At 46.0% G+C, this 23,478-nt stretch overlaps 1 protein-coding gene across 1 annotated transcript in view; it reads right to left on the bottom strand.

Moving 5' to 3' along the window:
* The window catches only part of NHS (NHS actin remodeling regulator), a 242,730-nt gene that overhangs the window by 1,624 nt on the left and 217,628 nt on the right, over positions 1–23,478 (bottom strand). Inside the window, exons 2-8 of the mRNA XM_065741357.1 lie at positions 22,051–22,203; positions 18,255–18,388; positions 10,237–10,299; positions 8,102–8,294; positions 4,835–4,966; positions 644–3,595; positions 237–363 (exon numbers count right to left, since the gene is read on the bottom strand). Of these exons, the coding sequence (XP_065597429.1) occupies positions 237–363; positions 644–3,595; positions 4,835–4,966; positions 8,102–8,294; positions 10,237–10,299; positions 18,255–18,388; positions 22,051–22,203 (3,754 nt within the window). The remainder of the gene's footprint in view (positions 1–236; positions 364–643; positions 3,596–4,834; positions 4,967–8,101; positions 8,295–10,236; positions 10,300–18,254; positions 18,389–22,050; positions 22,204–23,478) is intronic.

Here is a 23,478-nt window from a genome sequence, read left to right as displayed (position 1 = left end):
GAAGGGTTAACTCTTCCCCATACTCTCAAGGCCAGGCACCAGTGAGACTTCATGACATCCAAAATTAGTACTGACTGAGATATTTCTGCATGCCTTGGTCATAGCTCCACAATAGCTACGACTGTCTGGGGGAAAGACAGGGCTTAACCATCAGATAATTATTCTGCAGTGGATGACCATGCAGCTGGGGAAAGGCTGGCTGGCTTTCATGGTTCTTAGTTGCAAGGTTAGATCACCTGTGAATGACTGCAAACAGGTCCTCAGTAGTGCGAGGCTTGTTGGGAGACACAAAAACGTCCTCAGCTTCAGCCTGAGAGTCTTCACTCAGTGGGGACATGATGGAGTCGTCGCTTGGAGAAGACTCTGAGATAAGGACAGAAACCACGGTTAGAGTCAGACCACTGCTGTATTTTGAAAGAGCACTGCTATCGCAAGGCATCAGCTCACTGCATAAGCAAGTGACCAATGCTGGCCATATAGACTTTATCCTCTAACCTCTGATTGCTGTGCTGTCAGCCCAGGAGGGCTAACTGAGGTCTGTCATGCTGTGTGACACCTCCAGGGCCCCAGTCCTTCATCTCAATGTCAGTGACACCCCCCACTGCAGAATGAACTGCAGCACAGAAGAGAGGACCCAACTGACCTTTCAGCAATGGCTCTTCTGTTCCACCCGCTGTCTCTTCTGCCTCGCTGGTACCAGAGGCACTTCTGGTAGGAATACCTGATGCAATGTTTTCCTGTTTGCAACTGACTTCACTGAGCAAGTTTACTGCTGCTGTTTCTGATTCGTAGCTGATATTCCCAGGCACGTGGTGGCTTAAATCGAGTTGGTGCTTAAGCTGATCGCTGACATCTGCTCCCTCTGCCTGAGCGGGGCCGTCACCCGCCATGCTGAGCTCCAGCTGCTGCCCACTGCCACAGAGATCAGGCTGGGCCTGCGCATGCTCGAGGCGGCTCTCCGATTCTGCTCCCCTGTTTGCTTTCTCTGCTTCATGATCACCTGTGAGGAGAGCTGAGCCTTTCTGAAATCCTTCTGTAGAAACTGCACAAGTCTGATTTAGAGCACTGTCTGGCAAACACGCAGTGGCTGGGGTTATTTGGTCATTCAGAGTTTTCATTTCAACCAGAGGCACACCTGCTGAAGGTACAATTTCCTGCTCGCAACTACTCTGCCCACTGAAAGAGGAGCTTTTTTCTAAAGATGGCTTCCCAGGGCCCATTTCTGCAGAGGAAGAGTCAATATACGACATGATGGCCTCCTCAGTGGAGTACTGCCGTGATACTGGCTTCTTAGCTAGGAGTGTTCTCATTTTCCCTGGTGAAACATCACCAGCCACCAGTGTGGGCTCATGGATGCAGAGCAGGTCAGGGATGCTGCCCTTCTGCTTCACTTCTTCAGGCCTGCTGATGGCCCTGAGGTGCACTGACTTGAGGACGGACGGGGTGATGGCGAGAGCAGAGGGGTGGCTGGGGCTGAGGGCTTCGCCCACCGCGCTCTGTTTGCTGGGGTTGAAGGCGTGCAGCTGGTGCCGGTGAGTGAACGGTTTATTCAAGACGCTGTGAAGAGCACTTAGGTCGAGATGGGTTGGAGGTATAATCGGGAGTTCAAGGTCTTTGCTTGCAGACATGGTGCCGTCTTTAGAGAGTGGCTGCTGCAGCGAGGACTTCCTCTCAGGTACTTTTGGCTTCCTCTTGCTTCCCCCTGGGGACAGTGGTCCAGAGAAGAAAGCAGTTGGGAAGGAAGAGGTCGGTGTCTCTGACTGGCTGGAGTACCCACTGGAGGGCGAAGCCAGCCCCGCCAGCTTCTCTGGGGAGGCCAGTTTAAACTCACTGTCAACAGAAGGGAGGGATGGGGTGGTGGCTCGTGACCCAGACTGGGATGTCTGGGACTCCGAACTTTCTGGTGACTTGATGCACTCTATGACTGTGGTACCCGTAGCAGTGCTCGAATTAGATAAAGACCTGTAAGGATCACCAGATTTCAAGTCGTTCAGGAGCCAGAGGTCTGCATAGTGAGGTTGTTCAGCACCTTCATCTTTGAAGGATGGCATGTCGGCCGTATCAAACTGAGCATCCTTCATGCCGCCATCGCTCTGGCTCATCCAGGGCAGCTCGGGTTTGGGTGGCAGGCTAGAGGCCTCCACTCTGGAAGGTGTGTTGGAAAACTCAAGTGGCAGTTTCATTTCCCTGGCAGTGTGTGACACGTGCTGCCCACCGCTAATCTTTGGTTCTTTCTTCTCGGGAAGATCCACGCTGCCCTCAGATTTCCTCAAAGATGAGCTGCGTTTTGGTGGAGCTGGCTTTGCCTTTGGTTTCTTCAGAGAGATGCCCTGCCGTCCCTGCCTTCTGTGACCAATGCATTCCTGCCAGGTGCAGTCAGCCAGGCTGGAGGTCACACTTGCTGTCTGGCCGCTCTCGGAGCCTGCAGCTGCACAGTTGCAAATATAGCTCTTGTTGCCCTTGAGACCACAGTCAAAGTGCATGGAGGTATAGTATCCTTCAGTATCCACAGAGAAGTGTGAGCTAGTGTCTGCCTTGTCAGAGGGGCTCTTCTCTAGGAAGCTGTCATATGTGCCCATGCTCGTGAAGCTCGGGCATCCCAGGCTGTCAGCCTTAGTGCGCTCAGGGCTGAAGTCCTGGCGACAGGATGCATCATGGTGGTGGTGCAGATAGTTCCACTCACTGTCACTCGTGTTGCTGTTGTTGGGGTCATCAAGTAGATCTGCCACAGTGGAGGTGAAGGAGCTTGCCCTGTGGCCTCTGACCTTGTCCACGTGGTCACCATACTGCTCTGTAATGAAGACACTCGAGTCCTCATTGGCGTTGGGAGCGGTGTTGAGGGAAAGCTCAGAGTCACAGTGCGAGGAGCCAGTCAGCGGTGGAGAGGCGGCAGGAGGAATGGTTTCGGATGTCTGAGAGGGACATGTGGAGCTGCTCCCACTCCAGTTGCCGCTGGAGGACTGGTGATCGTCCTTCTGGTCCATGTGGCTGCTAAGCAGGACTCCTGCTGTGGAGATGGAGTGAATGGGGCTCCCAAAAGTGTCTGAGTTGGATGAAATCTCGCAGCTTCCCGAATCTGCCATCCTTGACAGTCGCGACCTCCCTCTCTCACCGATGCTGTGTTCAGGGCTGTGCAGGTGCTGTGGGCAAGTTAAACCCAGGGGCTGGTGCTCTTGCGAACCCTGTTTGCTCAGGACCTCGTTTGCTTTTTTTGGGTGCCTCTCCTGGCTGGCTAGGAAGCACTCCGCTTCGTACGCTGAACTCTTGACGGTGGCAGCTGTGTCACCCTCGCTGGCTCTCGCTCCCTCGCGAGGGAGGCTCCGCGAGCGGATGCGGTTGCTGACAGCAGCAGCGAAGACAGCATCCCCGTTGTCTGCCAGAACCAAAATGTTGCCAGCGGAGTGTGAGAGGGAGGCGACCACACTCTGCCCTCTCTGTGCGCGGATGCGGCGCCGGGAGGGAGCGGCGATCAGGATTTCTTCCGTCTGACACTCTGAGTCCCTGGTCCCTGAGCGTCGGCTGCCAGCACTGGAGAAGTCCGGGTTGGCATGCACAATCACATTGCGCTCCCTTGCCACCGGCGACTCATCCGAATCTAGGGTACACGTAAAGCTGGGTGAGAGACCGCTTCGAATGTCCTGACACAAGACGACCCACAGAGCAACCCAAGAAGCGTATCAGCATTTAATCTTGCTGAGTGTTGTACCAAACCTAACTCAGCTACAACATGTATATAAAGCAGACCTCATCGCAGTGAGGTGGGGAATTCTCCCAGTCCTGCAATGTGATATCTGTTCTCCTATTTCTGCAATGTGATCTCACGCAGAGCTGATCTTGCTGTGGTAAATATTAAGATGAATATTAACTTTTTGGTTTTTGTCACTGTAGCGCAAGTAGCTCCAGGCAATTTTCAGGAATAGCTGCCTGACAAAACACTCTATAAACTTCTACAACTAATACCATTTTAACTACATATCTTTTCAGAATTTCCATTATCTGCTTCTTTCCTACCAAGAATATTTGCACAGTAACAGGATCTTTGTTTCATAGGTTCTCTGGTTGCTTATTCCCTATGATAAACACATTCCTTATGCTTCCGATTAAATTTCAGAGCAACCGACTGAGGTATCAGAGCCATCTTCAGGTGCAGATGAACATTAAGAAATAATGATCCCGTTCATTTATTTTTGAGTTAAGACCAATTTTACACTTGATTTGCCCTCAACAGAGTTGCTCTTAATTCACCTGGAAAAAAGGCGAGGTAAGCTTCTTGATTTCAAATAATCTTGGTAATAAAGAACGCAGGGAAGGAACTGAGCACAAGCGTGACAACAAAAAGGAACTTTTAGCAAAGCTTTCAGTGGGGGTACCAGCAGCTGTCTCTAATGCGGATATCCAACTGATATCTGAGTGAGCTGTGGCAGCTCAACACTTTGCTGAGCAACATCTGTCATTTCTTTACCTTAAGATCCCCTCACACAAGAAAAAACTTTCACTTAATCTAGTTACTTTTTATGCACGCAACTATGGGTTTATAACAAAAATTAAATGAAAAAAAAAAAAACCAAACGACTGATTAACATTTACACAATAAGAGCTGGACATGTACATCTATATTACTCGGTAAGGCCCCCACTACATCAAGGCCATATGGAGTAATATAGCTTTGCTGACTGCAGTAAATAAAAAAAAACAAAACACATCGTTCCCAAACTCCACGACCAGTTGTGCTTTCAGGGTTTCACTTCTTCGAAAGGCCCACTACCAGCTCAATATCTCTGCAATTTAAGTCAGTTAGAAAGCTATCTACAGAAGAGTTGTATTTATACTACACCTATTTCTTGTTGCACTCTTCTGGGGATGCCAGAGATGGTTTTCCTCCTCCTCAACTTTCGTCTCCGCTGTAGTACAGATTGTGAGTGAACAAGAGAGCAGCGTATACTAGCCTCTCTGTCAAAACCAACTCCTGCAACCCATAAATAGGTCTCATTAGCCTTTAGAAATAGTAAACAAAATGTCATGGCTGGAACACAGTGGCAGTATGTGAGCTTGGATTAAGCCTGTGAATAAACATAAGGGAGCCCTTATGTAGCTCTTACATAAATTATATTACAGCGTATCACAGTTTTACATCTAATTCCAGCTCCCCCTCAGCAGCCTGGTCTGCCACAAGTAACAGAAGGAGTATAGAAAAAAGAAAAAGAAGAAAAAGAAAAGAAAATCAGAAAGGAAAGTAGATTTGAGAGCTCTTGGTAGCAGGACATCTTTCTTATAACTATCTATCCATATGTTGTAGGGACAATGATGGTAACCTGTCAGCAAGGAGTAATCTATCTAGCTATAGTCTGACTTATTTTATGCAACTAAGCATAAGAAAACAATTTAGAATTTAATGTCATATTGTAGTAGCTGAGGTCTTATTAGGAGACCAATATGCCAAAGGGGATAACATTTCAGAAAGGAAGAAGACAGCTAAAAGGGGCCAACTCCAAAACACTCTTTTCTTTCTTCCACACAGCAGAAAATAAAGTAAATGGGCAGCAGATATTGATGTGTGCCAGTACGTGGCCTGACTTTCCCAAGTGCTCTGCACTCAGCAGGACACGTGGGAGTCTGCTCAGGGAATCAGCTCACACATTCAAGATCCTAAATGTGGATTTAGGAGCCTAGGTTTACATGCACATCTATTTATAACCATGGTCACGGAGAATGGGCAAGAATTCCTCATTTTCTTTATGTTCCCATGGCATTGCCACAGAAAAGTCTCTTTCACTTTGCTTTTTACACTGTGGTCAACATAAAGTTAAAAGGAGGCTTGCTGAAAGGCCTGCCCCCCCCCCCCCGTTCTGTTTTTTCTATATGCTCCCGCTCTCTAAAGCTGACGTGGGATGGGGCAGAAAAATTATGCCAGGTCCATAAAAACACTAACATCAGGATCGCTGGTACAGTGGTTTGTAATCTTAGGAAAAACAAACGAGTTGAAGAAAACAAAATAAAAAAAAAAACACCTGATAAAAACTATTTTAATAGCGTATAATTATATAAAACATAATTATACACAGACGTACACATACATATTACACTACATAACAATGTAAAACGTTAAAAAGTAACTTTCTTGTAAAAGTTCTTCTTGAAAACTACTACAGTGAAATAGAGGCTTCAGACAGATGTCCTGTAACCACCAACGCCCCTGAAATAAGGAGAGGAAGAACTTTCTTTAATATGGAAGGAAAGTGCCATAAACTCCAACAACAGTCAATTTTTGAAAAGTGAACATTTCTCGGGGTTGGGAAAAGCTTGAAGAACAAAACAGAGAAATGAAAGCAAACTCTTTGAAATGAAAATCAACCGGAACCATTGCTGGGCTTCCAGCAATTGTGAGTTAGCTGAACATGCTCTGTGTGCCAGATGCACGGGCCATCTCCGATAGGGAAGTGGAAGAGGGTACATCCTCCCCGTGACGCATACAAATTATTCCCATTAGTGCTAATGAGAATGATACACATAAACATCCAGAAGATTACATACCATTCTTGATCTGTAAAAGTGATCAGGAAATTTGGTTCCAATGTATGGCAGGTGGAGTCTAGGCAAAAATTTCTATTACTGGAAGAGTAAACATTGGTCCCATTGGTTTGCTGCTGTATTTCTCCTCTGAACTGCATTGTGTGACAATAGTGATACTGAAAAGCCTACATACTGAGGGTCCTATGTGCTACACACAAGGAGCATCACTCTAATGCATCATGGAAATGTGCCACACCGCTTCTTTCTTAAGGGATGTCCATGGGGAGTGCCCAGCCTACACCATGCAGCTTATTGAGGCTGCTCTGCTGGCAGGTGGCCTGATCCCGTGGTGTCCCCTTAGCTTCCCACCGTGGGGACACCTGCTCCTGGCTGCTACCTCCTTGGGGAGCAGAGCTTGTGACACCTTCACCGCCCTGGGCAAGGGGGACCAGGAGTGCACTGCTGCCACTGAGAAGAATCACCTGCCACACAGTGGAGCAGGAGGGATGCCACATTAAGGCTGGACAACAAGCAGCCAACCCCAAAGCCCCAAGGGCCCTGGATGGGACTGGGGCTGTGCTGGGGTGTGCAACCCTCCTGCCACTGCAGGGCAGCCTGTCCTGCGGGAAAGCTGGGTGCTATCGACAGACACAAGTGGGAACAACATGATGTGACCTCCCTGTCATCCCCCAGCTTCTGGAAAGACACTGTGAAACATCAGTATGTTGTCTGAGACTAGCTGAAAGCTCCCTGCTTTTCTTCCTGACTGCTTATTGTAAAGTCTGTAAGTGAGGAAAAGTCAGCCCACTTTGTGCTTTTATATTAATCAAAACATGGTACAAAATATAACTGAGGAAAATTTAGATAAACCTTATTTTTACCATAGCCCTCTGGAAGGAGAGAAAGAGAAGAAGAGAAAGAGAAAAACAACCTGATTTTTGATTCTGGAAACAAGTCATCCATCACATTTAGTCAGTGATAAAGCTGGTGCTTACATAAACAAATTCTTCTTCAAATAAATCTAGTAAAATGCATCCAAGCGTTACATAAATAAAAGAAAATGCCATTACTATACCTTCGGCATAGCTGCATGTAAAGAGATCTCAGAGCGACGGTTTACATGCTACATGGTCATGACTTGCATGTTTAAAGCATTACAAATAGTAGCCTGCATTCTCTAGTTTCTCTTCTCTTGCTACACATGATAATCATATGATTAATTTCTGTGGCTTTCTGCGTTATTTCAGTCAGCTACACTCAAAAAGCTATTTGAGGTCTTTGTGAATGCAGGCTGCAGGTTATATACACAACAAAAGTACATTGTTTATTCAGGGAACCAGTGTTACATTACGCTGTACAGCATGACTTGCAAAGTATGGGCCAAATTAATCCTAGATGCGGCTTCAGTGACTTCAGCGGATGTGCATGAGGGATGAATTTAGCCCACTATCCTCCAGCAACTAACCCTCAGGCTAGGGTCTTCACCCACAGACTGTAACATCCAGTGACTTCAAACAAATTAAACAGAATAAGTACTTGACCTCCCTCGAACCATGCAATAAATACATAAAGAAATAGAAGAGATTTGTACCAGTGACATTGATGGGGATAATGCAAGAAGAAATCACTTGGGCATCTTGTTTCATTTTCTCCTCTGGAGTTGGGAGAGGTAGTGCTTTACTCCAATTGGTTTGTTTATCCAGTGTAGAAGGGATATTATGTATTGGATTTTTCGGCCTCTGCCCTAACATGACATCTGTATCTTCGTCCTCTGGTGGATGGGACTGCAAATGAATACATTCAAAATCAGTGTCTACCACTCAGTCACACAAGGCTACTGTTGAAACAAAGCAGGCACACAGATCAGCAATCAATTACAGGCTGCAATGGCAAGCTGCTCTCAGTAAGTCACACAGTACAGGCTGAAATCACACCGTTCACAGAAGACAGATACCTCACGCATCCTTTTGAGCACACTGCTCTGCTGGCTGCCCATGAGGACCGGCCCCTTGCACACATTCGTTCGAGGACAGGCAGCAGAAGGCCCGATGCCTTAAAAAAGAGCCCTCTGTGCTCCAGGAAATCATTTGCATTTCATTTTTACAAACTATGGACATGAGCAGAAAAAAAGTTACAGAAATCTGGTGGGAAGTGGCAGGTGTTAGCAATGCCAGGGTCAGGGGGACACTGGCTGAAGGAGATGGGCCGCCACCAGAAGAAATTCAAAGTGTTGTTTAGAAACCATGCACATTTTTACAGCGTGATAAGAGAAGCACTAGATACGGAAAGTAAAGAAACAGAGAGAAAAGTAAACTGCGTGGAAGCAACACAGATGCTTTGTTCTCTTTCTGAAGCAATACAAGTCCCCTGGCAGCACCTTGTCCTGCAAAGCTGCTGTAAATGCTGCATATAACAGACAGATTAATCATGTTGTTATGTGGCACTAGCTACAAACCTGTTTTGGATTATCTTTGTAAAAATATTACGAAAAAAAAAATGTTGTTTTGGAGGATTACGCGTGAGAAACACTCACCTTTTTCTGCCCAATTCCCCCCCTTTCTCCACGAGAACACTTCCAGGAGCTGTGACAACTCTTCCCCCCAGCCAGGGATGTCACTCTGCCTCTTCTTTCCACATGAAGAGCAAAGCCTCCTCAGCTGCCCTTCTCCTGAACCCCCAGCTGCTGCCTACCTGGCTTCTCCCTTACGACTTCTGTTTATGCATCACTCTTCAGTTTGTGGTGATTTCTGATGAAGACAGAGCGCTGCACCCCCAGCCTGGCAAGGTCCGACAGGCAGCAGGGTGATGCTGCCTTTGTAGCGCTGCCATCCCTCCCCGGCTCCACATACATCCCAGGGGACGAGCCACCTCTGGCTCCAGGCAGCGACCTCAAAAACGTTCCAGACCCTAATGCAGGGTGCGGGGGGGACGCTCACTTACCTGGCCAGCTTTGCCCCCCGCAGCACCCCCAGGTCCTCCTCCCGCCCGCAGGAAGCCCCGCTTTCCCACGTTGGTTTTAGGAAAACATCGCAGCCTTCTTTCTCTCTGCAGCTTTTGTGCCGATCCCCGGCAGACGTGAATGGCTCATATAAACTTGCAGCACAAAGGACTTTGTTTCCTAGGTAACTCCCCCCTCCCCAAAAGTTGGATGCATGAAGAAAAAAAAAAAAATCCCACAAAACCCCAAAGGCTGCCCACACACAGCAGACACGGAGGCTGCACTGGCTGCCGGCTCTGCCAGGATAACAATGGAGCGGGGACAAAGCGGGTTAGGTGACCCCACTGCTGGCTCCCGCTGCCAGAGCTCCTCCTCAGCACAGGGAGGCAGCGCAGGGTGCCCAGGGTGCAAATGCCTTGGCACTGCCCTAAGGACCCCTCACAGTGGAGGAAAAGAAAAAAAAGACTAAAAGGGCAGTTGGGCAAAAATATTGCAAGAAAGGCAAATGCAGTGACTAATGCTATGGGCTCTGCCTTGGCCAGGCCTTTAATGGGGCAGTGGGCCCCGTGGCTCTGGGGCCACGAGGTCCTGAAACCGTTCTGAGGTGAAGAGTGGAGGGGAAAAAGCCATCGTTACTGTGCCCTACTGACATGAGAAACAGAAGAGGCGTTTTTTAGAGCAGTAGAGTTAGCGAGTGAAAAGCAAGCAAGAGGCAGGGTGAGGATCTGGAAGGGAGAAGAATGAGTGAGACAGGGCTGTCAGCAGAGGATTGCTTGTTTTTCCAGTACCTTTCTACTCCATGGGGTCATGTGGCAACACTCAACTGGGGAGGGCGAACGGGTGCTGTTAAACTATAAGTGTGAAATGTAAAAAAGAAAAAAAAAAAGAAATCAAATTAAAAGCATGCACAAAGCGTTTCTGGTAAAAGCACATTCTTTTTGTCTGGATAAACTAGTGTCAGAGGCAAAAACCCTGAAAAGTCCACCTCACTTTCCAGTTCACACTACTCCACAAATGAGCCCTACCTCATTCAATATGCCTACAGAGTTGCTTGGATCCATGTGAGGTCTACACTGATTTTGCTTACTCAGATCAGACAAAACTGTAGTGAAATTGGTTCGACCTCCTTCTACAAACATACTTAAACTGTCCTAAGAATGCCTTGTATTGATCTGGGGAACTCAGACTGTGTACTGCCAGAAGCTGGAGCAGTGCAAAGTGCTCCAATTACATTATAAATGATCTATTTTGTAATACAAGGAAATTTTTTGCCTGAGGTATTTATAAGCTATGGATATAAATAATGCTGGTCCTGAGGATGATTTATCAAATACATTGATCACTAAGGTCTTCTGTAAATTCTGTGTCTCATTCTATCTTCTTGCTAGACTCCAACACCTGTCGCTTTACACCATTTATATGCGTGTGACTAAAGCCAAGTGAAGCCTCCAATGAGTAGCCCATAAGTCCTATAGCAGAGCAGAAAGAGAAAATCAAAAGAGGACAGTTTCCAGCAAACATTTCCAGCAGACCATCCAAACCTCTGCAAAATATTTCTCCTAGGCTGGAAAAAAAGTCCTTATTGTGGGATGAACACTTCTGCTTGAGCAAGAAAAGGTGCGAAGATACTGAATACGCCAACAAGCTAAGTTTGCTCTTCAGATTGATGAGAATGATTTTTAACTTGATCTTCTGGCTGACAGCAGTTATCTGCTTTGAGCAGATTTACCACAGCTAAAAGGGTCAGGTTCTGAAATTCACCTTCCCCTTGGAGGGTGTCAGAGCTCCCTGGGGAGAGCTGAGATGAACAGAAATCAGCACTGCTAAAGTGACAAAGAGTTCAGAATACGAAAATCTTTTACATCTTACAGAGGTACTATAAAGGCCCAGGAGGATCCCAGACAGCACACAAGAAGGAGGACATGAAAAGGGATCTGCCCCGCAGGCTGCTAAGGGCAAAGCTGTATGGGAGAAGCAGCAGGAGCTTGACTTTGGCCTTAGAGAGAGTAGCCACCAGCTGAAGCAGACACAAATAATGACTGACAATCCATGTCCTGTTGATGCAGGATTCTTCTCTACCTCCCTGTGTCCTCCTCTGCCTTCCTGGCTCCTCCAAGAAAACACCAATTGTTTATACATACCCACAGACTTGTCTTGATGTGCTGAAGCCACAGGTCTCCTATGCACAGCCGGACAAATTTCTGGGATGGAGACTTAACATGGACAAACACCAAAAAATGGGAAAGGTAAAGGTTTGTTTCCTAGTGTTCCTTCTTCTAGCCATAGGAACGGGACAAAAACCATGAGGAGATGGAGGTGTGTGGCAACATTTCCAGCTCCTGCTATCACAGTGTTGTGAGCTTCCACTGTGATCTAACAGAGTGGTCCTAAGGTCATCTAGCTACTGGCTGACGCTGCATGGTGCCCACTGCCAGGCAGCTGAGCACAGTGCCATGCAGCAGCCTCTCTGCCTGGGGACGGAGCGAGCTGCTTCTCCTCAAATGTTCTCTTTCACTCACAAGACCAGAATATCTCTAAATGTCTTGAGTGAACACATAATTAAGCAAGAAATTATTATTATATACCCAAAGCTGTTCTGGTCTGATGGGCAAAAATGCAGTTAGGCAGTTTTCAAGTGAATTTCTTTTGTGTGGGTGTGCTTGGCAAAGAGCAATGGTGATAATCAATCTGTTAAACACAAAGCCAGAATACTTTAAATAGGCATTTCTTCTTTAATGGGCTAAGATTGCTTTGAAACCAAACTGGTGTGTAATTGCTTGAATAGGGATTTATTCTGCAGTCACTGACAAATGTGAGCATCTCTATTTACTGAGCTATCCCATCATGCAGTTGCAGAGGTGATGGTGTGCTCCTGAAACTACTTTGCAGTACAAATCTTGGTTGCATATGCATGTGATCTGATTTCTCATTGCTCTGCATCTCTTCATTGTGATAGTCTTTGTCTTCTGTGCGCTGCAACAAAAACATCAAGATGTCCAGGCCTGAGATCATCAGTTATGCTTCCTGACAGGGAAACAGAAAGCAGCACAGCCACAGAGTATTTCAGCTTAACCTTCCCTCAGCACTCAACAGAGGATGAGAGGCATCGCTCTCAAATACTTGTCCCACTGATCTTAAGAGGAGCCTGCCTTTACTTGCAGAGACCAAAGCTGGGATGCATGAATTGCCCTTTTAGCTAATGAAAACCTTGAATTCCATCAGTGCAATGGCAAAGAAGCAATTTGGCAGTCACAAACATGCCAGCCTGGTAATTTATAGATCTGCCCTATCTCTTGCCCCACAGCTGGGATCAGGAGGAGGAAAAGAATGGGCCAGTGCCACATAAAAATGCCACTTAATTCCTCTGGTTTTATATCCTCCAAAGCTTTGATATGCCTACTGTTCAGGATCTTCAAGATAAAAAGGAAGACTGGTGCAAGAAGCATCATGTGTGTTAGATCGTGTGCCTGGCCTACCTGCCTAATAGTGACAGTGTTACAGGAGGAACTGGGATTTCAAAGCTAGTGCACAGGACAATTTGGGCACTGTGCAATGGAGGAGTTAAAAATATAGAAATGAGAATAAAAGGCTGATTTTTGTTCAGATAATAAAGCTGTTCTGTGAATGCTGAAGTCTTGTCAAGAGCCACACACATTTATCCCCAACACATTTCTCTAATTCAGTCATGGCTGAGCTAATTCTTTCCCCACCCCCTCAGCACTGCTGTGACCACGTAGGCAGTGTGTTCTCTTCAGGAAATGCTGGCAGCTCAGTCACAGCCTGTGCAGCAGCAGTGCCTGGTGCTAGAGGTGCAGGGAAAGCCTGGGTGAGGGCGCGAGGTGGCTGGCAGCATTGCTCTGTTCCTCTGAGGATGATTTCTTACTCCTGCTGCGCATAAGTTACAGCTAACAACAGACATGAAGGATCAGTATTACTCATGACGTCTGGCTTCTATAGCACTGAGTGGGGTGTACTGCCTTCCTAAGATGAATAAAATGGGCAACATATCAGCATATAGCTTCAGGTTGCCAAGCTTCATACATGGACCACTTCCAGCAGCAGACAAAACTCACGCAGGACGCTTACAACCTAAATGAGTGCAGGAATCAGTTGTACTCATGTACGTCCTGACTTCACAGCTGAAAGCAGCCATTCCCATACTGGCAAGGTAGTGGGCAGAGCAAATGGGAACAGGTGTTCAGTCCCACTTTCACATGAGGCTGCTCCTGACTCCTTCTGTGGCCCTAGGTGCAAGCTCCCTCCTTCCCTTTCTCCCTTCCTTTCCTGTAGAACACAAAGCCTGCTGCTTCAGTAACTCAAAAGAGCTCAAGGAAATGGTGTTGATTTATATGTTGGAAAAATTAAAGGCCTGGTAAAAGGAGAAGAAATACTAATAAAAGATTAGCAGCTTTCCAGTGTTTTAGGAGCAGAGCCAGCTGCTTGATTAGAAATTAACGTTCATACCTACAGAGCATCTTTGTAAGGCAGTCAGCTAATGCTGAAAACAAGAATACTTCTGACTGTGCTATTTTTGCTGCAAAACACAACCCCGCTCACCTGCCTGCTCTCAGCATTTGTATTTCCCTATGATTCATTCTCCTCAGTTTTTGTTTTAGCTGCTTGTGGGCGTTTCATTTTATTTTGGAGCATCACAAATGCGACCTGTTCAAGCACTGACAGTCCGTTAATGATTAATGCGCCGCTCCAATGTTTTGACAAGGTAAGGACAAAAATAAGATGTGCTTTCTGACAGAAGTCATGCCACACATGGCATCCCAGCAGATGAAGGTACAAAATAATAATCCTACCATACAGGGTGGTAGGTATTACGCTCATTGCACGAACAGCGCTATGCAAGTTTGTTCCGATGAATGAGGTCAGGTGGTTTTCACCTGCTACAGGCAGGATTTGCATGCTGGAAGCATGTAGTGCAAATCCTGCCTGGCCCTTAACTCAGTTTTATTGAGGTCTTGTAGAGCTTCAGCACAAAAACTGTGTGAAAGTTTGTACACGCAACTGTGTGCTGTACAGAGCATCCTAAGGCAGACCACAGGGGATGCTTCTAAATGGCAAAGCACCAGAATAAATTACCTGATGCATTATTTTCTTTTCGCATTTGGTCTAGCTGGTGTCTCCTGCTTCTTGTCTTCAGATTTCTGCTCAGAGTGCAATTATGAACAAACTGACATGGCACATGGTGCAACTGTGAGTGTGAATTCCCAAACACTACAAGTTCCTTGCTTGATTTCCCTGATTATATAAGGTGTGCCACAAAGGGTTGGAGAGATTGTGGTCCCATAGCACCTGCACTCCGATCTGGAGCACTGAGATTTTGGAGCCTCGCTGGAAACGCTCAGTGAAAACAGAAAGAAAAAAATGTGGAGAATATGAAAGAGAGTCTGAAATGCAGCTGGAATGACACAGCATCTTCACACCCAGCAGCACTACAGGCAGGGTTGTCATGGGAACGTGTGTAAGGAATATTTCCCTCATTTTCCTAAGTCTGTACCTTTCTTGTACTTTCCACTTTTTTTTTTCTTCCCACCCATTGGCAAAAATGCCTGAATGAATGATGCTTACAAATATGTCTGGTTGTACAGGTCCTCTGTGTGGAGAGAAACTAAGCAAGTCAGGGGTTTTTAGCTTGAAAAATGAATGTCTGGGATGAATAGGGAAGTAAAATCATGCCTGCAAAAACAGGGGGAGAATGGAGAAAGTAAGGGAAATGGTGCTGAGTGTTTCTCATAGTCTAAAAATTAGAAGGGATGCAATGAAATGATGAGGCACTGAGTTTGAAACAAACAAAATACACATTTCCATACCAATTACTAAAGTCACTGTCACAGCATGCTGTTGAGGCCAAAGGTATAAATTTGAAAAGGGATTAAATAAGTGTCAAAATCGATGCAGAAGTGTTGTTCCTTGGTGGCTCTTATTCTGTATTACATCTCTGGCTCAACAGCTCTGTTACCAATTTCTGCATGAAACTGCAAGGATATATCATGGAACAGTAAGTGGCATAAATCATGCCCTGTTCTGAAGGATCTCCTTTTGGTGTCTGGGCTAAGTGCACCTTTCATCAGACAAATCAGGGCAGTTTCCCTAACAGGAATAGACTATAATAAAACAAACTGTAAACACATCCTGCCAGGGACACAAAAGAACCTGAGACACAAAAAGTCCTACTGCATCCCTGTTTCTAGCTCTCTGCTGCTTCATGACAACATGATCTTATGACGGAATAGTTCAAAATGGCCTTTCAAACACATTTACACTGGCATCAGTCACTCTGGACTTCAATTCACTTGGTCTTCTTGGAATGTGTGGGACTTACTTTGGCACCTTCCTACAGACAAAACCAACCAACCATGCTTAAAAGTGAACCTTCACCTGGTAAAGTTAATATTCTCTAACTTTACTAAGCAGTATGCAAGATCTTTGGAAAGGCTCACTGGTACTTAATTGGCAGCAATAAAAACAGCAGACAGAATATACTGATTTGGAAACCTCAGATGGTCTCAGACATCTCTTTTGTGGTAGCTTTCAGTACTGACAGATCTCACAGTTCTCAGTGCTACACGAAGTCAAGCCGTTTACTTCAGTGCTTCAGTGCATACATTTACTGCAGATGCACAGTTTGAAAAAGTCAAATTGTGTAGCTTCAAAATTTCTCAGCTTCTTGCTGACCATTCTCCTAATTTCTAAGAAACACAGAAAGGGGTGTCTGCTCTCCTCTCATTTAGTATTTCTTTTACCAGCACTTTCCAATGCATCAGAAAAGTGGAACACAGAACAGACTGCTGTGCCACGAGTAAAAATTCCTGTGGGACTTCAACATCTTCAGTTCATTGATGAACAGATGATACGATCAACTGGCATCAGGTTCAAACACTTCCAGCAGCCCCTGAAGCATATAGACATTTGCAGATGCCAAAAAGCTTATGCTGAAAAGGGCAAGTTAGCCAATAACAGCACTCTTAATTTTCTCTTGTAATGATATCATTAAGTCACAAGGGTTGGCACAATATCAATTAGTTATTCATTGTTGCACTATCTTGTAAAAATCTCTTATTAACCTTCTCCCAGACAGAGCATTCATGTGCAGTTTCATCTTGCCTTATTCTGTCTAGAGTTGCCCTGTGAACAAGGAGCTCTCTATGAAGTGGGTCAAGGCACTCTGAAATATCCCGCCTTTGGAATATTTGCACTTCTCAAAGTAGAACATTTCCAGATGCCTTGAAATCCATAGGACTACAACCTCCAAGCCAGCACTTGTTTGCTCCTCCTTCAGGGACCATCACATCTGGATGGCTTCCAAAATAAGCCCCAGTATGGGTGGGCAAAAAGCTTAATATTTCCCCTCTTGAAAAGAAAAAGGTGGCCTTGCTGATAAAGCCAAGAGATCTGCATTCAGCATGACTTAATTTTGCCATCTAATACAGGACTCGGAGGGTTGCTCACTGTTTATTATTATTTTGTGTTACACAGATGGAAGTGATGTCTAAAATCCACTGGTTCCAAACACAGAAAAGATTCAGGCCTTTCAACACTGAGTATGCAATTTCAAAAGATATGACTTGTTCTCCATCTGATACTAAGAGAGTTATATGTTCAGTACATTGTCCAAACTATTATCTGTAACTAATTCTGATCCATAATGTGGGGTCACCTCTCCCTTACCTTTATGACCCTATAACAACACTAGCTTTGATGATGACTTACAAGGCAAAAGAACGTAAGCCTGTTTCTCCTTTAAGTCTTCCTTTTCTATTCTGTCCAAGATCATCAGAATATGTTCTTTCATTTCATTCGTAGGGCCTGCAAATTTAGCCAGTTCAAAGCCTGCAATTGTAGTGATGCTGTCCTTGAAATTACCCAGGTAAGCAGTCAAAAAGTAGGTTAGCCAAACTATTTGAAACCTTCTAGTGCATTTCATGTTTTAAAATGAGAAACAAAACTCTGTGGACTGATTACCTTAAGTTTAGGTTCCTGGGCAGGTGCTTTACACTGTGACTCCTTTACCATTACAGTATTTCCACACAGTTAATATAATGGATTAGGGTGAACTGTAAGTTCAGCAGGTGATGATTCAGTATACATTTATAATGTGCTCATGGTTGCGGTGTCTCTGTAAGTGCCATTGTCCCTGTGCCTGCCTGCATACATCTGTCGCTACACTAAGGGTTGGCATCGGGTAGGTGCATCAATTACAAGACAAACCCAGGTATGACCTGCTGAATTTCAGTAGGTTTGAGGAATGCACTAGCTCTTAGCCTAGGGGAGAATGTAGCCAATACGGCACTTCCGCACGTCAAGCTTCCAGATGCGTAGAAGTACCATGTCCACACAAGCATGAAAACTAGTTTTTCCAGAGAGGTGTTGCTGAGCCTCTCTGCACCCACGCAAGCCTCCCACCAGTCCTCAAAGCCCTTGAGCTCTTGGCTCCTGGCAGTGATAATTTCAGGGCTGAAATAACAGCGCTTACTAAAATGACAGGAGAGTTCTGGAAGTGCTGCTCAAGGCAGGAGCAGAGAACATGAAGAGCTGTGGAGAAGCATATGAACGGGTGTGAGTGTGTTTGTGTGCTGACCTTAAGTGAAATATAAGGTTTCTTAGTGGAAACTTCCACCCTGCGGCTGGCTGCTGGAAGCTGCTACCTGAGCCATGTTATGGGTGAATTGCTAAGATCCACAGTGTTGTGCCTACACATGCCTGGGGGGCACTTCTTAAGCAATGCCATACCTATGTCCCACAACGCTAATAAAGTGTTTGTGTGGGATATCTGTATCACAGAAAAAAGACTTACTGGTAGAAAGTGCCGGTCCTTTGTTGCTTGCCTCTTCTGACTGCAGACTGCAGGGAAGGGAGGAAAGGGGGGAGCCACCACAGAGATGGGCCCTTGGACTTTTTGCTCTCTGTTATCACCTCGGCTTCGATGTTCTGTTTTGGAGGAGAATAAAGAAAACGTGAGCTTTTCAGAACATTAAAAACATAAACGTCTCTACTAACTGCAATAGCTCTATGGAAAGGACGCACACTCCCAAGCTGAAGTTCCTTCTCCAGTGAACACTGATGCTGATTCTCAACAAACATGAAGGGGAGAAGCACATCCTGAACTCCCAGCCCCTGGAAGAGCAGTGCCTATGCACCCAGCATTACAGAATCACACAGAATGACAGAATTATAGGGATTGGAAACGACTCCTAAGGTCACCTAGTCCAGACCCCTGCTAAAGCAGGATCCCTACAGTATGTAGCAAAGAAAAGTATCCAGGCTGGTTTGGGACATCTCCAGAGAAGAAGACTCCACCACCACTTTGGGCAGCCTGTTCCAGGTCTCTGTCACTCTCACAGCAGAGAAGTTCTTCCCCATTTTTGTATGGAACTTCCTACATTCCAATTTGTGCCTACTGCCTGAAAAGAGCCTGGCTCCATCCACTTGACTCCCACCCTTTAGATATTTACAAGCATGGATAAGATTCCCCCTCAGTCTTCTCCAGGCAGAACAACCCCAGGTCTCTCAGCCCTTCCTCACGAGGGATATCAGCCAGGCCCCTCATCATCTCTGTGGCCTTTGCTGGGCTCTCTCCAGAATTTCCCTGTCTTTCTTGAACTGAGGTGCCCAGAACTGGACACAGTGTTCCAGATATGGTCTCATCAGGGCAGAATAGAGGGGGAGGATCATGTTCTTTGACCTGCAGACTCTTTAATGCACCCCAAGATACCATTGGCCTTCTTGGTCACAAGGGCACACCGCTGGCTCGTAGTCACCCAGCTGTCCACCAGCTACTCCAGTCCTTTCTAGCAGTCCCTAACCTGTACTGATGTGTGTGGTTATTCTTCCCCAGGTGTAGGACCCTATACTTCCCCATGCTGAACCTCCTGAGGCTCCTCTCTGTCCACCTCTCTAGCCAATCCAGGTGTCACTGAATGGCAGCACAGCCTTCTGGTGTGTCAGCCATTCCTCCCAGCTTTGTATCATCAGCACACTTGATGAGGGTGAACTTATCTAGGTCACTGATGAAGATATTGAACAAGACCAGACCCTGTACAAATCCCTGGGGAATACAAGGCTGCACCACTGACCACAACCCTCTAAGCTCTGTCAGTCAGTCAGTTCTCAATCCACCTGACTGTCCATTTATCTGTCCCACACTTCCTAAGCTCACCTACCAGGATATTATGGGAGGCCGTGTCAAAAACCTTGCTGAAGTTGAGGTAGACAGCATCCACTGCTCTCTCCTCATCTAACCAGCAGCCATGTCATAGAAGGCTACATGTTGGTCAAGCATGATTTCCCCTCAGTGAACCCATGTTGACTACTCCTCATAACTTTCTTCTCTTCCATTTGCTTTGAGATTATATCCTGAATAATGTTCCATCATCTTCTCAGGGATGGAGGTGAGGATGAATGGCCTGTAGTTTCCTGGCTTGTCCTTCTTGCCCTTTTTGAAGACTGCCTTTCCTCCAGTCCTCAGGAACCTCTGCCATTTTCCATGATCTTCCAAAGATGATAGAGAGCAGCTTGGCAGCTGCTTTCATGAGCTCCCTCAGCACACATGCCTGCATTCCATCTGGGGCTCGTGGACTTATGTACATCGAGTTTGCCTAGGCAATCTCTGACCAGATCCTCCTTGTCCAAGGTGAAGTCCTTCTCTTCCCTGACTCTTAACTCCAGGGTCTGCGATTCCTGAGGAGCAGCCTTAGCAGTAAAGTCTGAAGCAAAGGTGTTCAGTAACTCTGCCTTCTCAGTGTTCTCCATTACCAGGGCTCCCACCTCATTCAGCAGTAGGCCCAAGTTTTCTGTACCTTTCATACCTTTAATTCCAAGTGATAAATGAGCTGACCAGGAAGCAAGTGGGATGCAAAGCCTGATTCCCAGTGAGAACCTGCAGCTCCTGTTGCCTTGAAATGTTGAGACACGTGATCATCTGTATTCTAACGCTACAAAATATACCTTTCTAAAGGGAAAGAAGGAAACAGCCCTATGTAGATCTTTCTCCTCTGTCTTGACATCATGCAGCAGTTCTGTGGCCCAGCATTGAAGAGTCTATCCTGAACAAGTCACAGTCACTCTATTCCTGGCCCAGAAGGGTCTTCTTCCACCATGGGTTCATGATATCCATCCCTCTTCCAGCATCGGTCCCAAGTCTTTGAAATTTTCCATGTGAATGAGGGAATGCTTATGGATTTCCTACCTCTAATTTTAGGTGAAAGTTAGGCGAAAGGTAATTAGTGTTTGCACAGAGTGCTGTTGGAAGGGGAAGATGGATTCACCTCATGCACACAGCTATGGTCCAGCTGACCATAGCTGGTTTCCTGATCTAACATTTAGTCAGAATTACTCCTGGTTAAACAAAGAGATTACAAAATTCTAACAGAAGAAATAGAGCAGAGACAATAAACATATTCAGGTTAAATTTCAGATTACAATTTCATCCCGATATTTGCAATTATTTAGAAAATAAAACCAAGCAGCACACGACAAGCTGCCTGCAGAACCTGCACATCTGTCTTAGACTTGCAGGACGGGCAGTAGCCCAAAGTGCTGCTTTGAAGCCAAGAGGCATTTTTGGCCGCTGCCTTCCCCCAAGTGTCAGGCTTTCTGCTGCCCACCAGATGGCAGGCAGAGATCAGTCTGATGCTGGCATGACTGCAAAGCTCAGCTGCTGGGGAGAGAAAAGCCCACTTCTGTTCTGTTTGAGCACTGCAGTCCCGCTTCATTGCTCTTCGCGGTGCTCCAAAGGCATGCTGCACCTACGCGCTGGTCCTGAGCTGAACTCTGTAGAAAGGCATGTGTGAGAATTAACTGGAATATTTCATCCAGCTAGCAGATGCTCCACAGATCCCGGTAATCATTATTATAACCCATTAACAACAATAAATGGGCAAGGCAATGAGATATGCTGGGGCAAAACACTTCCAACAAGGGAGTCCGCAGAAGAACATTTTAAAAGTGACCTGCATGGATTTTATTCTTTCTTATGCCACAGAAAAAAGGATATATCTGTTTGCCTCCTGTTGGGAATTTTCCCTCACAGATACTCTGCAGGAGAAAGCCAGCCTTATCCCATCTTTTGCCTACTACTGGTTTCACTCAGTAAAACCCCTGTATGACAGGGATCCCCTCCCTCCCTACGGGTTCTCAGCTACTACCCAGAAAGGATGCAGCCCTTCTCCAGGGCCCACACTGAACGAACCCCATCCAGGCAGCTCACCTTCGGTGGAGCCTTTCTAATACCACTGACTCCCGGTTTAACCCTTAGAAAGTTAAATCTTATCTGTCTTGAGACTGTTCAGCATGTGGTTAGTAGGAGATACGAGGCCCTCTTAAAATACTCAGTTCCTCCATCCTTAGTCAGTGAATCAAATAATTCATACTTGCAATGCAGAAACGCTTAACAGAATACGAGAATGTAACACGGAAGAGTAAAAAGTTAATTTCAGATCTCCTCCAGTATCATAAGCCAAAGAGGACATGAGCTTTCTGTGCTGCACAAACTTCTTCACCCTAGTTCTCAACCTGAGTGCTGTACTCCCAGGGAAGCATGGTGCTTGAACCCTCCCATGCTGCCTGGAGGTCATGTATGCAGCAACACCTACCTCTGCGCAGGGCTCGCAGGTGCTGCTTGGCGTGGTGGTGCAGCTCCTCCACACACGGTGGTCGGGTGGAGGGGAGGAAGATATTTCTTTGCTGATGCCAAGGTGCTCGGTAATAGACACTCAGTTTGCTCTCTGCATCCAGGTTGGAGACGGCTGTAGCAAAAGAGAAGAGACCCAGGTAAGACTCAAAGCACGGAATGCATCAGTCTAGCTGAAAAGCAAAGTGTCTCACTTGGAACAGCAATGCCAAAAATGAGCACTGAGGATGTTATGACAGCCCTTATCCCACCAAGTAGCAGCAATCCTTAACTTCTCCATGTTGCTATGCCACATTATGCCACTTAGCATTTAGATAATGACTTTTTGCCACATAGCAGATGACTGTAAAGGAGGCAAGCAGGTGTGATGATACAATATAGATGCTGAATGTATGCACTAATTGGCTAATAATTCTATAACCTCCAAAACAAAAATGCAAAGAAGCCCTACAACATTCCCACAGCAACATTTAGAGCAATGGCAGCAAGAAGCCTGCATCTGCTGTCTACCCTCTCCTCCTGCCACTGTGTTCTGCCACTACATCACGTTGCACATGGCTAACTCCTGACACAGGTTGCTAGCTCATTGCCTTCCCATGCATAACGCCCGAGATTAACTGCCCATCCAGTTGAGTGCTGGTAGCTGTCACCTGTCAGAAGGGATTCCCATAATGCACACAGACTTCTGAGGGACAAGGAAACTTCAGTTCGTCTAGCGAAATCTCCTAACTCTGTCTCTGAAAGTAACATGAAAACACTTCAGGTTTGAGAAGCTTCCTCAAGAGTGACAGAAATTGGAGGAGATGTGCTTAACTCCAGTGCAACCAGCATCCTAAGGGACAGATAGGGAGAGATGTGAGGAATGTCCTGCCTGGTCACCACACTTCTCTTGGGGAGCCAGTAGGTGATAGTTTCACTGTCACTAGCTGATTTTACATTTCCTTTGCCTCTTGAGGGTAAGGAAACACTATTTCTATTTTACAGACTGAGACACAAAGAGACTTGTTCCTACTTCACTTAGGAGCTGTGAGAAACCTTGATGGGGAGCTCATCCTGGGACAAGAACTGGAAAGTACAAGTAGTGGCACCCCACCCGTTCCATCTATCACTCAGGGTATGTGATATTCATGATCACAAATTGCACCCTGGAGGCTAATGAAATAGCACACGCAAGCAGTTCCTTCCTGTCCCCAGAAAAAGTCTGTCTAGACGACAGCTCTTGTAGTTGTCTGTTACAGAGCTAAATAAGTGAGCAGAAAGTTCTACCTACTTAGGAGCTGTTCAGACATTTCATTAGAGTAGAATAGATTTCACTGCAATATTTAACTTGTAGAAAGCTCTTCAGGCTTTGGCAGCAATGTTTTACAAGTAAGATTGAGTAGGAGTTGGA

This window comes from Cyrtonyx montezumae, unplaced genomic scaffold (genome assembly GCF_038088225.1).
Source record: "Cyrtonyx montezumae isolate F1298 unplaced genomic scaffold, pur_monq_1.0 scaffold_3, whole genome shotgun sequence".
Classification (NCBI taxonomy): domain Eukaryota; kingdom Metazoa; phylum Chordata; class Aves; order Galliformes; family Odontophoridae; genus Cyrtonyx; species Cyrtonyx montezumae.
The sequence above is the reverse complement of the archived record's forward strand: the minus strand, read 5'-3'. Positions and strand labels throughout refer to the sequence as shown.